This window comes from Chamaea fasciata, unplaced genomic scaffold (genome assembly GCF_029207755.1).
Source record: "Chamaea fasciata isolate MVZ Bird 193981 ecotype frontalis unplaced genomic scaffold, bChaFas1.0.hap1 SCAF_4, whole genome shotgun sequence".
NCBI lineage: Eukaryota > Metazoa > Chordata > Aves > Passeriformes > Sylviidae > Chamaea > Chamaea fasciata.
This window is the reverse complement of record NW_027094089.1, coordinates 36869603-36883039: the sequence shown is the minus strand read 5'-3', so window position 1 is coordinate 36883039 and position 13437 is coordinate 36869603. Positions and strand designations below refer to the sequence as shown.

The following is a 13437-nucleotide window of genomic DNA, read 5'->3' as shown; positions in this document are numbered from 1 at the left end:
TGTGAAGATATCAAAACTGTTGATTGTTTGCTGCTAAGGTAGATTGGATGCAAATCCTTGTTCTGTCAGCTGTTTAGTCAACAACAGAGCATGCAAATGCATTCATAAAAGGGAAACTGCATTAATGCTGACTTGCCTCTGAGTTGAAAGACAGAGAATGAAACACTGCAGTTTTAAGAACAATGATCAAATCATATAAACAGTTCTTTGTCTGTAAGTGAAGCTCCACATATGGTCATATACTGTATCTGTAGAAACAGGCCATTCATAGGGAGAAATACTACTAATTTGAAAGGAAGTTTTTAGAGAACATAATTCACTCTTCTGGCTCTAAAGCACAGGCAATAACACTTCACTACACTGAAATAAAATGAAAGATAAGATAAAATGAAATCAAAATTCTACCTAGTTTTTTCAGTTTCAGGCCATTCCTAGGCCCGGAGGATATACTCTTCCTAGAGAAACCTAATTGCCTCAATTGCCAAGGAGTAATAATAGAGTTGTATCACATCTCTTTAGGTTAGTCAAAGTATCTGCTGCTTCTGTTGAACAGTGACCACTGAAAAGGATTAGTCTCTTAATATTTTAGAGCCTTTTAATATAATTGCTTAATTACAGTATTTAATAAAACTGGTGATTATATCAGTTGTGAGCAGAGGATTAGCAGTCAGAGAGTGAGAAAGAGATGAGTCTATCTAGGCTCCTATTTAGGGGACCTAGACTGGACAGATTTATCTTGTGGTAACCAGTAGCCAGGCAGGAATTCAGAAATGAGCAAGAATATCTTTACAACTTGTGCATTTCAGAGAAGACAAATAAACTATTCATAAACATCACATTGCATGTTTTCAATAACTTTAAAATGTAAATAAATTTTAAGTTATGTTTTTAAAACATTGTCAGAAGCTGGCATAAGACTTTTGGAAAACAGCAAGCACTCATAAATGGCTATGTCAAACAATCAGAGCTGTTAGTCTGTAAGAAGACCTTCTACTCTTACAGATACTTCCTGATATTTTCACATGCTACTGGCAGCCAATATCTACTCCTATCCACCTCTAATACTCATACACACAGTGGATGGAGCAAGTGTAACCAAAGCTTTGAGTTTAGCTATTGTAATATGCCAGCTTTCTTTAGTTGTCAATTAGACACCAAACACATGAAATTGCATTGGTCTGTATAGGAGTGAGGAAGATGATATCCTGTGCAAGCTAGGCTAGTGGGTTTTTTGTGCTTGAAACATTAAAGGATGACCAGCCTGGCTGAACTGGTAGCTTTGGCTGGAACCCAGGAGAAAAAAGAGAGTTTATCATCCTAGGGAGGCTACTGGCAGGATACTCAAGACAAGTACAAGGATGTTATGAGGTTATGCAGTGAGAAAACTGGAACGGCCAAAACCCAGCTAGAACACGATTTGGCTCCTGCAGTAAAAGGCAATTAAGATATGTTTCTGTAAATACATTAACAATAAAAGGAGAGTTAAGGGTAGTCTCCATCCTTTGTTGGTTGCAGAGGAAAAGATAATAACAAAGGGTGAGGAAACAGATGAGGTAGTTAATACCGTTTTATCTTTTAATACCTCTCCAATAATAAGACCCATTTTTCTCTGGGTAACTGAACTGGAAGGTGGGAACAGGAAAAAGGATGAAACCCCCATAATCCAAGGGGAAATGGTCAGTGACCTGCCACACAACTTAGATACATACAGCTCTGTGTGGTCAATTTGGATCCACACAAATGTACCAAGGGAGCTAGTGCAAGAGGTCACCACTCTCAGTCATTTACCAGCAGTCCTGGTTAACCAGAGAGGTCTCAGTTGAAGGGTGCAGAAGAAGGATCTGGGGGACTATAGACTACAGACCTGTCAGTCTGACCTTTATGCCAGGGAAGGTCATGGACCAGATCATCTTGAGTGCCATCACATACAGAACAACGTTTGACACTGTTTCCCACAGCATTCTCCTGGAGAAACTGGCTGCTCATGGGTCAGATGGATGCACAGTTCACTGGGTGAAAAAATGACTGGATGGCCAAGCCCAGATAGTGGTGGGAGTTGCGTTAAATTCAGCTGGTGGCCAGTAATTACAGTTATTCCCCAGGACTGAGTACTGGGGCCAGTTCTGTTTAATATCTTTATCAATAACCTGACAAGGGGATCAAGTTTGCAGATGGCACCAAGTTGGATGGGAATGTTGATCAGCTGGAGAGAGAAGGCTCTGCAGAGGGATATGGTCAGGCTGAATCAAAGGGCCAATTTGTGAAATGAAACAATCTGGCATTCCGGGTTCTGCACTTTGGTCACAACAACCTTGTGCAGCACTTCAGGCCAGGAGAACAGTGGCTGGCAAGCTACCTGATATAAAAAAACCTGGGATGCTGATCAACATTAGCTTAGTTGGAGCATGAGTCAGTAGTTGCCCAGACGGCCAAGAAGGCCAGTGACATCCTGGTTTGGATCAGGAATAGTGTGGCCAGTAGGACCAGGGCAGTCACTATTTCCCTGTACTTGGCACTGGTGATGCTGCATGTCGAGTCCTGTGTTAGGTTTTGGAGCCCTCACAACAAGAATGGAGCGTGTCCAGAAAAGGGCAACAGAGCTATTGAGTCTGATGAGGAATTGTTGAAGGAGCTGGACTTGTTCAGCCTGGAGAGCAGGAGTCTAAAGGACCTTATCTTCTGCTGCCTGCAAGGAGGTTGCAGCAAGGTGAAAGTTGGTCTCTTCTCACATGTAACAAGACAAGGACAAGAAGAATTGTGAGGGGGGAGGTTTAGATTGGATATCAGTTATTAAAATTGCATTAGGAATTTTTTGGTGCTTGGTATGTTAAACCTAAACAAATTGCCAGGTAACTGGGTTCTGCTAGCCTTGAGTAAGAACTGAAATAATCACTTTGGAATTCGGGGAAGGGAGCTGGAAAATATCTTGAGTTATGCAGCCTAGATCATGGTTAATGATTTTTTTTTCTTCCTGTTAAAACTGAGGTTACAGACAATGTTGTTTCCAGTTGAAAGACATATAAGGTCAGGAATTTTTCTGTACTGTTCCAGAAATGAGGATGTACAAAGTAGGAGATGGCATCTTGCAGAGAAGTCAGGCAGGTGTCATTACTTTTCCCAGCCTCAAATTCTTCATTATCAAAACTTCTAATTTACTTTTTGGATCTGCAACACTCTGTTTTCTGTTCCCTCTGAAAAGCAAGGAATGAAGATGTAAAAATGTAAAAACAAGAGTTCAAGCAGAAGCTTCAAGCCTGTGTCAGGATACATAAAGGAAAATGGATGGACATCCATCCAAAGTTGGTTGCTTTCCTGGGTCATATATTGTAAATCAAACTTACAGATGTTCTAAAATGTAAATTAAATAGTTCTAAAGCTGGCAAAAGGCAAAATTGGGCTTTAATGTTCTACCATAATAGCACTTGGAATTGTCACCAAACCATGATCAGCATAGCAGACGAAGAATTTATATTAGTGTCTCAGCTCAACTACTGACATAACTTCCGGCCTAGTTGTCTTAGATATAAAGATATACACAACTGCTATGCTCTGCAGCTCCCTAGTATTCTAAACATTGCCAAGTGTTAGTGATAGCACTAGCAGGATGCACACCATGGGAGTGATAACCTTTGACATTATTTCCATTTAACAAGCCCAACTCAGACCTTTATGAAACCCTGTAAAGGACTGGGGGGCAGGGAGGAAGTGGACTCCTAACCATAAGAGTCTGCCACTTACTGTGAAATGTAAATTTCTGTTTTCCAGCATAAAGAAAGAAGTACAAGGATCAATACATTAAAATAATTACTGATAAACTGATAAAATTCTCCAAAGCAAAAGGCTTTATTTACAGACATTGAACACTGAATTTTAAAAGAAAAGTCCTTGGAAGTTACATGCATTTGCATGACCTCTCTGTGTACTAATTCTCAATGCTGTACATTTGTGAGAATGTTCTAGGCAAGTATCTAGTTGTGCTTGTATCCATCCATAGCAATGGTGAACATTTTTTGGATGGGATAGGTCTGTCTTTTTTAAAAAACAACCAGCACTTGCCTTTGTGAACAGCAAAGCTCTTCTTCACTGCTGTTGCATTGATATAATGCCTTTCAGTAATTACAAAACTGGCAGTAGTTTTATTATCAGAGTGTGTCCACCTTAATGGAACTAGAATTCAGGCCAGTTAGGAAGCAGATCACACTATCTACAATGTAGTATTTGAAGCACTTAATGTATCCTGTCAGGATGTAGAATTTCAGGTAGTACTAGGGAAAGAAAGATAAGTGCCTACATAGGACAACTCAGCTCAGTTAGGTGCCTGAAGTTATTTTTAACAGTATCCTTTTTTCCCTCCAGAAAAATCAGTTTTTCAGGATTTGCTTTTAAGTCAGGGGATGCAGAACCTCACCCACCACACTGACATTACTGGCCAGCTATCTCTATAGATTTGGATTACTGTTCAACTTCCTTTTGCTTCAGATTACTGATTAGCATCTACTACATAGCTCCACAGGGATACAGTGAAGTTGGCTTAGTTAATTAAAAACTTGTCTAGCTATTCTATCAACATCCTTATCATTAAACAATTTGCAGTGCACTTTTTTGTGATTTACTCCATGTTTGTATATCCTTTTTCTGCCAAAATCTGCCACAGCTGTATACTCAGTCAGGAGTTAGTTTGAATGTAAATATCCTGCTGGAGCTCCAATACTTCAGAACACACAGAGCCTCTGTGTGGGACCGAACAAGAGGGATGCCATCTATCTGATACATCTGACAGCACAGAAATGCTATTTTTGTGTCTCTTGCTAACAATCTGTCAGGATTTCCAGTTACAGTGCCTTTGTCTCACCTTTCATCTTCTATTCTGAGATATAGCCTTGCACAGATGCTGTCACCAAAAGGTGTTTTTATTGTTTGATAGAATGATATTTTATTTGTCTGCCTTTGAGCTATCAAGGAATCCTGAATGTGTCTTCTAGGGTGAATTTCCTCCTAATAGAGGAGATGGGTACATTTTTTTACAAGGTGTTACCCAGTGCAGTCACAAAATACATTTTTTTCTTTAAACATAGTTTAAACCACCGTATTTTCCAGTGGATCCTTGTGCTAAAACAAAAAAAAAAAAAAAAAAAAAAAAAAAAAAAAAAAAAAAAAAAGAAAAAAAGAAACTATTCAGTTTAAAAAGACTATCACTAATGAAAAAATTATTAGCTTCCATTACTGCAGATGCTTTTTAGCCAACTTTATTTCAGCAAACATTTTTTTCACCCTTCTAAATGCACGTAATCTTCAGATTTACTCCATTCACATAAGCTGTCTTATTTCAAGTGAATTAATGTCTTCGATAAAGGCTTTATGATTTACAGCCAAATGCTGCTGCAGAAAAGTTTTAGAATCCTGCTGCAGAATTTTCATAGTAATCACCAGTCGGCGATAGTCAGGTTTTCTGTTTCCATCACAACTCTGCTGCTTCAGAGGCCGAGAAGTCAGCCAGTCTTCCTGGTCACTCTTCTGAGGTTTTCAGCAAAGCTCACTGGTGTTTTCTCTGACTTTGGGTAAGATATCCCCATATGTAGGGCATAGTCTATGTGTGAGCACTGTGTGTTCTGAAGACTTCATTACCCTGGTTAACTCATTCGTAAACAAGCTCTGAGAAGTAAATCAGGAACTGCGGGCATGGGAGAACTTGTTATAGTTGTGCTTGGTATTAATGGATCCTTACTGCTGACCACGGGCCAGCTGAATCCCAAGACTAAGGACCTCTGCCTGGAAGTTGCTAATGCTCATGAGAGGTGGGAACTATTTGGGTGGTACATGCTGTCACTACTAGTAGAGCCTGACTCTGAGGGCCCAAAAGTGTACTTTGCTTTTAGTGCCTTTTGTCAACTAATGTCTATTTAATAACAACATGAGTTTTAAATGCCTGAAATAGATAAAATATGTGAGGATGTGAAGTCAAATAGAATCTTGGATTTAAATTTCTCAGTGTTTTAAGATAGTGTGTTGTAAGGCTATTTTTTTAATGACTACAATGCCTCATAGCAGTGTCAGAGTTGCATACAAGCTACTCAAAAAGATGCAGTGGTTACTGGAGGTTTAGTTTTTACCAGCTATCCTGCTAGTTTTTGTAGGGAGTCTGTATTTTATGTTATCAATTAATAGGAGCTTTTTGGCAGAAAGAAAAAACGTAAAATCCAGAAGCCTCTTCTTTTTGTGTCAAATCCATTATAAGGTAAATTCATGGTTAGTATACTACTGAAGAAATTATTTGTACTAATGCAAAAATCAGAAATAGACATAGACATAACTGGAATCTCAATAAAGCAATTTTTGAAGTAGTCTGTTAGCACCTTTCTGACTATGAAAATGTTCAAAGGCCTGAAGTACCTCTGCTATGAAGAAAGGCAGGAAGGGGTGGGGTTGTTCAACCTGGAGAAGGCTCCAGTGAGACCTTATTGTGTCCTTTTAAATATATAAAGGATTTTTAGAAGAAAGACAAAGAAATTTTTTATGAAGGTCTTTAGTCACAAGACATGGGGAAATAGTTTTAAATTGAACATGTATAGATTTAGACTGGGCATAATGAAGAACATTTTTATACATGGTGCTTGGTAACAGCCAACATAGCTTTACGAGGGGGAAGGTATGCCTGACAAATTTGGTGACCTTCTGTGATCAGCCTACAGGACTGATGGCTAGGGCCAGAGAAAAGCACCTGCCATCATCTAACTGGACTTGTGCAAAGTGTTTGACATTGTACCACTCAACATCCTTGCCTTCAAATTTAAGTGACATGGATTTGATGGATGAACCATTAGGTGGGTGAAAAACTAGCTAAAAATGGCCACACACACAGAGTTGTGGTCAATGGTTCATTGTCCGCGGGGAAACCAGTGGCGTGTGGTGTCCCTCCAAAGTCAGTACTGTGGCAGATACTGTTCAACATCTTTGTTGGTGACATGGACAGTGCAGTCAAGTACACCCTCATCAAATTTGTTGACAACAAGAAGCAGTGTGGTACAATCAACACATTGGATAGAAGGGATGACATCCAGAGGGACTTTGAAGGCTTGAGAGGTGGGTTTGTGTGAACCTCTTGGAGTTCAGCAAAGCAAAGTGCATGGTTTTAAAACTTGAACTGTGGCAATCTGAGACACACCCACAGGCTGGGCAGAGAAGTGACTGAGAGCAGCCCTATGGAGAAGCATTTGGGAGTAATAGTTGATGAAAAACTCAATATCGGCCAGCAGTGTGCACTTGCAGCCCAGAAAGCCAGCCCAGTCCTTGGCTGCATTTAAAGGAATGTGGCCAGCAGAGTGAAGGAGGTGATTCTGCCCCTCTACTCTGCTCTGGTGAGATCCTGCCTGAAGTGCTGCATACAGTCTGCAACATAAGAAAGACATGGAACTGTTGGAACAAGTCCACCTTCTCTAGTGTGGTGATAAGCGTAAAAACTCAATCTTCCCACATCCATATTGAGTCTTTAAAAATTCCTGGATTTCAGGGAATTCTTTGAGGAGGAAAGACTTAGTTTGCTGTTTCATTTGGTTTTCGGTACAAAAATTGAAGAATTGTTCTGTGTAAAATACACAAGTTCAAATAATGTGCTTAATTTGAAAACCATGAGGGTGTTGGTTTTAAAAGCAAGAATGAAAAAGCATATTCTTGCACACTTGTGTTAGTGGCTCGTAAAGCAGTTATGCGTTAAAGGAATCACACTCAGTTGTCACAGATTACTGGTGATAAGTTGACATAAAATAGTCGTATGGATGACACAAGACAAATTATTATTCAAGATCAGTGTTGTGTTAGAGATGACATGGCAAAACAAAACAGTTTAAGCCATGTCATCATAACATTTCTCCACTTTTTGTCCCTTTAATTCTTGTTAGACAGTTGTTTTTCCTTGTTGAAACATTTCAATATTCTAAACAAATGACAGAAAAGCAATATGGAATTGTTAAAACATTATAGAATAGAATATAGAATGTAGGATTAGTTAATTCTATTTGCAATTAAAATGTCAAATGTAAAAGATTGGTGTAAATCAATTGGAAGTATTTATGGGCTGAGAGTAATGCAAGAGGCTCACCTATTCTATTCTAGACCTGCTGAGCAACCATAAAATTAATGGGCATTTTAGGCTCTTATTCTGTCTTTTTTGGATCAAGAACCTATAGTAGCATAAATGGACAGGTCATTATAGTTCACATATCAAACAGATTAATCTAGTTGAGGAAGCTGCATGTTCCTCATTTGTCACACTGAAATTATTACTGTTTCTCTCCTGATTTAGCATTTGATATGTGTATACAAAATATTTATATTTCAAATGCTGCTTTCACAGTACATAGAATACAACATATAAAAGGCCAAAAACATAGTATGGAGAAAGTTTTATGCTAGTCTTTTGTCAGATGAGTCTCATATTGGTATTTTGTTTGTGAAGGACAAATGCCTTTTTAAAAAACAGCCCAATACCCCCTCTGATATGTGTAATGATTCCTAGCAACAACTGAGCACAGTAGCAATTCACAGCAGTGATAGTGCAGAGTACATAAGCGGGTAGGTGCAAGGTCTGGAGGCATTTTGCACTTGCAATTAGCTTATCTCATTCTGCCGTCATCATGCCTTTCATTAATCTGAGTTAGCAAAGTCAACTCTATCTTTCACATACAAATGAGTGGCAGTTCCAGGTGTTTCCTAGAAGACGTTTATAGTTCAACGTAGACCACCAGGTTATTTTTAACCTTCGGGGCAGGCACCTTGGCATATAGTCCATAGGAATACTGGGATGTACACAAATAAAGAAGCACAATTTGAAGGTAGTAGAGAGAAAAATCTGTTTTCTTCTCTAAGACACAGCTACTTTGTTTAACTCTGATTCTTTCCTAAATTGCTGTAATTTGGTCTTTGAAAATTGTGGGTCTCTACTGGTACCTTCAGCTGCTAATCAACCCACTGGATCAAGGGCTTTGAATTCGAAATGTTTTGTACAGCCAAATATCAGCCTACATGGGAGGATTTAAGAGTAACCCTGTCTGTCAGGAAGTTTTTATTTCAATGGGAAGGCCTTTCAAGGAAAAAAAAGTATTTCTGTTGGAACTGAGAAAAAAGAAAAATCAGGTGCAGAATTTATCACTACACTGCTACTCTCATTCAAGAGATTTTGAACATTGGGTTGTGGACAATTAACACAACCAGATAACCTTGAGCAGCAATTTTTTGTCCTGGATGAAAATTCCACCTTAAATGCTGTCTTACAAGTAATTGTTAGGGTAGGAAGGAGAGAAAGTTCACTCTATAGATTTTATTTGCATTTTTAAAGTGCATACTAGGGGAAAAAAAATTCTACAGATAAATAGCTTCGAAGTTACATAAGTTTCCATCTGAAGGTCACTGACTGGTGGCAATGTTGCATGCTTTTCTGCCCTTATTTGTGATTAAGAAAAGGCAAGATGAGGAGAATTTTGGCTCTTTGAGCTCACAAGGTGAGTTGAACACACAGCATTTTAAAACTGGACATCTTGAGCTCTAATTCAATGTAAGTTTCTAACTGTCAGGAATGAAAAATGTAATTTTCATGGTTTAGCTGAAAAAAAATCCATTCATGAAAATTTAATCCCTTGCCTTCTGAATGTACTATACAGAGTAACTGTGTGCAGGACCATGTGAGTTAAGACTCTTGTTCCTCCCACTGATCTTCCAAGCAGACAGAAGGATTATTAATTAAAATTTTAGTATAAGAATAGACTTATGTCTTCGCAGATAAATATGTACTCATTATCAGATGCAAGATGTTTGCAAGGTGACATCTAAGACTAAGGACATTTCCATCACAGGAATCTTCTTCACAATGCAAAATGTTTCTTCATCTAAGCTCTCCTTGTCTTCTTTTGTCTGCTCCACCCACATATAGAAATAGAACATCTCTTTCCCTATCTATTTGTTTTTGAATATATAAAAGAGAATTCATAAGGTTGAAGGAAGGCTGAATTTATTTATTTTCATATATTTTTGTTTTGTTTCATTTTGGAACACAGCGCTTGCCTCATATGGCAGAAGAGCTGCATGTAGTTGTCTCCAAAGGAACATTTCCATGCTATGTGCACTTTGGTTTGGGACTCACGAGGAGGGAGATGGCAAGAAAACCAGTCACTACACCTTATAGTATTTTTCATTGAAGAATCCTTTTCAACTGGCAGTTCCAGACAGTGTTAGATGTTTGCAAAATGTGATCCTTACGCTTTGGACTGTATTTGTTTGAGAAGGCTGGGGTTTTTTTCAGATAGAGTCCATTAAATTTTGGTTTGGCATTGAATAGAGATTGCTTTCACAAACCCTCTAAAATGTGCAGTTGGAAGGACTTATACTATACTTCATTGCATTATTGGTTAAAATGGCACTTATAATTTTCTATGGGTTTCTGTGGTAGCAAGAAAAACTGGTTTACTTATATTTGCAAGCTAAACTCCTCCTGTGGAAGCTTTTTTTTTTCACCATCTGCTGTCAGAACTTCATCAAGAGCACCGATTTGTCATAATGAAACATTATGGCTAGCAGCTCTTCCAATTCATCAAGACCCTTTTGCAAGTCTCTGTTTTGATTTGAACAGCAACCAAAAACGCACAGCTGATTCAGTAAGTGCTTTTCACCCTCATCATGCAGACAGCTTTAGGGAGATTGTGGATCTACCACCATCTGGTTGGCCAGTGACAAGCATACTGTATACAGGAACAGGAGAACGTCCACATGCTGCTTACAGTCAGGGAAGTTGAGAGAATACAACAGTTACAAAATGGTCTGTTCCTCCTCAAATTTATTGTCTCAGTTAGCTTCCTTGAATACACATGCTTGTGTTTGATATTTGAGTAATGGAAGTAACCTTCCTCTCATTCATTACGCTTAGCCCCTTGTCGTACAAGAGGGCTGACCCAAATTAAGGCACATGGACAGAGGGCAGTCAGAGGCGATTTTAGTCATTGGCATTCTGTAGTTCTCATGGTAGGGCAACACAGGTAGTGCCTCTTGCCACTTCTGTCATAAAGCAGTGAACAGATTTGTTGAACAAATTAGATACAGTTGTTATTGTTCCTGGCAATGAGATTTTGGAGCTTTGAGTGAAAGCAAGGAAGAAGAGGAAAAAAAGTAACTCCTGTTAGGATATGACACTCTGGAATTAGTCTATGATGAAATCCAAGGGTTTATCCTGTAACTGTATCCATTCTGTTTGTACCTTGCAGTGAGCCACCTTTATGGATTTGGACTGATGGATGCTGAAGCAATGGTGACAGAAGCAGAAAAATGGACAACGGTGCCTCCACAGCATGTGTGTGTGGAGAACACAGATCGGCAAATCAAGTAATACCCGCTACCAAAACTCTTGCTGGTATAAACTTATGGAAAGAAATTGGGTATTATTTACGCCTCCCTTGCATTGTGTACAATGTATCATTTTTAAAGCCATAGCAGGGATTCTGTCACATTTATGGATGTAGTGAATGGGAAAAGGCCCTAGTTTAAAGAACATTACAGAAGGTGAAGGTGTAAAACAGGCCAGACTGGGTAATGATGGATTTTTATATAGATGATCCATCAAAGGAGAAAAATTTTGGTTGAATACATTTCAGTCATTTCAGTTAAGAGGCGAAGACTAAACTGCTCTTCACTTGCTAAGATAGGGTCTCTATTGAACCAGGCTTAAGAGCAAAATTCTGTTATGTACACTCCATGGATATAGCATCAAGCATGAGGCACACTTCCAAAGCATTAAGAATATTGTTTGGTAATTATATATGACAGGCTTGATTCGTAACTGGTATAGTCTGCAAGGTTGTCATGCCAGTTTAAGCCGGCTGAGTCAGATGCCTTTTGGTACAGTTAACATGTAATACTTGCTGTTACGTGAGGACTAGCTATGCCAGGCATTTCCTGGTATTTAGCAACCAGCTGTGATTCCATGACAATCTCAGCAATTCTCAGCTGGCCACTAATCCACAGTAATGCTCTGTCCCAAAGGCTTATTCCTGGTTTACCTTGTGTATGTGCTTAACAGAAAGCAGGCAGTTGCCATTAACCATTATCTGCAGCAAAATAATTAGCCCGTAGTGGTATCTTCAGCTAGGAAGTACATGTCAAAACTAATGATTATGGGTTACTGAGTTCTCAGTTGCCCAAAACTGTCATTCTCTACTAAGCAAAAAAGATGAGGTTGTATATTTTCCACAAAAAGTGAGAAATGCTGATGTTTTTTGCTATGCTTCTGTTATAGAACGATACGACCTGACAGCATTGTCCGTTCAATTTACAAAGCCACTGGCTGTTCAGATAATCCTAACCACCATGTGATCTACTTGGAGCATGTTGTTGTGCGTATCACTATTACTCATCCTCGACGTGGAGACTTGGCAATTTACCTAACCTCTCCTTCTGGAACTAGGTCACAGCTCTTGGCCAACAGGTATAGTATGACAACCCAATTTCACAGTACAGTCAGCATGTAGAGCTTGCATTGAGATGTCAGTGTCAGCAAAGAGAAGTCAAGTGATTACAGCAGGGTTGCTAGAAGACACAGGCTAATTATTTTTTCTTAGAGAGATGGGCAGAGTGAAGTACAAATGAACTAAGAGATGACAGTCTCAGTAGGAGAGTAGTGTCAAAACTGTTGAACTGCAAGAAAAGGATTAGACAATTTCAGTAGTTCTTGTGTGGCTCACCATTATTAGATGGCTGGAAAATGTGAAGAAAACAGGCTCAGTGTGCATAAGGAAGCTGAATCAAAGTGTTTCTACATATCACCACTTACTTTTCATTTTTCTCATTTCTTATCCTTTTTTCTTTTTAACAGCAGTGAAAATCAGATAGAATAGTATATATTTACCACTATTTTTTAAAACCGTGATGTTACCTGTTTCCAAGTACGTTTTCTCAAAGTAAACATACTCAATCCATGAAAGGCAACACTGAGACAGTGATGAACAATAGTAGGGCAACACTGAGAAGTAGCACTAGCACTTGAAATTAAAGGCTTTGTTTGTAAATTGCAAATCAATGTTTTTGAAAGTTAGCCATTGCCTTCAAAAAATTTTAAAAGTTAATCATCAGTGCAGTGATGGATACTTGCTTTCAAATGTCCAGCCATTTTAACAACAGCTACTAAGAAGGAGCAATCTTTTTCCTCATCCTGTCACCTCTGTGTTATGTTTTTGGAGAAACTGTCACAGTGCATCAAATTGTCTTTCTTTTTTCTTCTGAGTGAACTCGGACAAGTATCTCTTTGTCCAATGTATCACTTCCAATATTAGTGCAATTTACATCTCTGGTTAGTGGAGGGAATCATTGGCAAACTAAAAGACTTCTCAGTGATGTTTCTATTTCTATGATCTACTAGCAGAAATTCTCTTCAAAGAAGACATTGACAGTCTTTCCCATGTA

At 38.8% G+C, this 13437-nt stretch overlaps 1 protein-coding gene across 2 annotated transcripts in view; it reads left to right on the top strand.

Moving 5' to 3' along the window:
- PCSK5 (proprotein convertase subtilisin/kexin type 5) overlaps positions 1 to 13437 on the top strand; it is a 229708-nt gene that overhangs the window by 141190 nt on the left and 75081 nt on the right. For both annotated transcript variants that reach the window (XM_066181295.1, XM_066181296.1), the window contains exons 11-12: positions 11247 to 11364; positions 12275 to 12463. In XM_066181295.1, coding sequence (XP_066037392.1) covers positions 11247 to 11364; positions 12275 to 12463 — 307 coding nt within the window. The remainder of the gene's footprint in view (positions 1 to 11246; positions 11365 to 12274; positions 12464 to 13437) is intronic.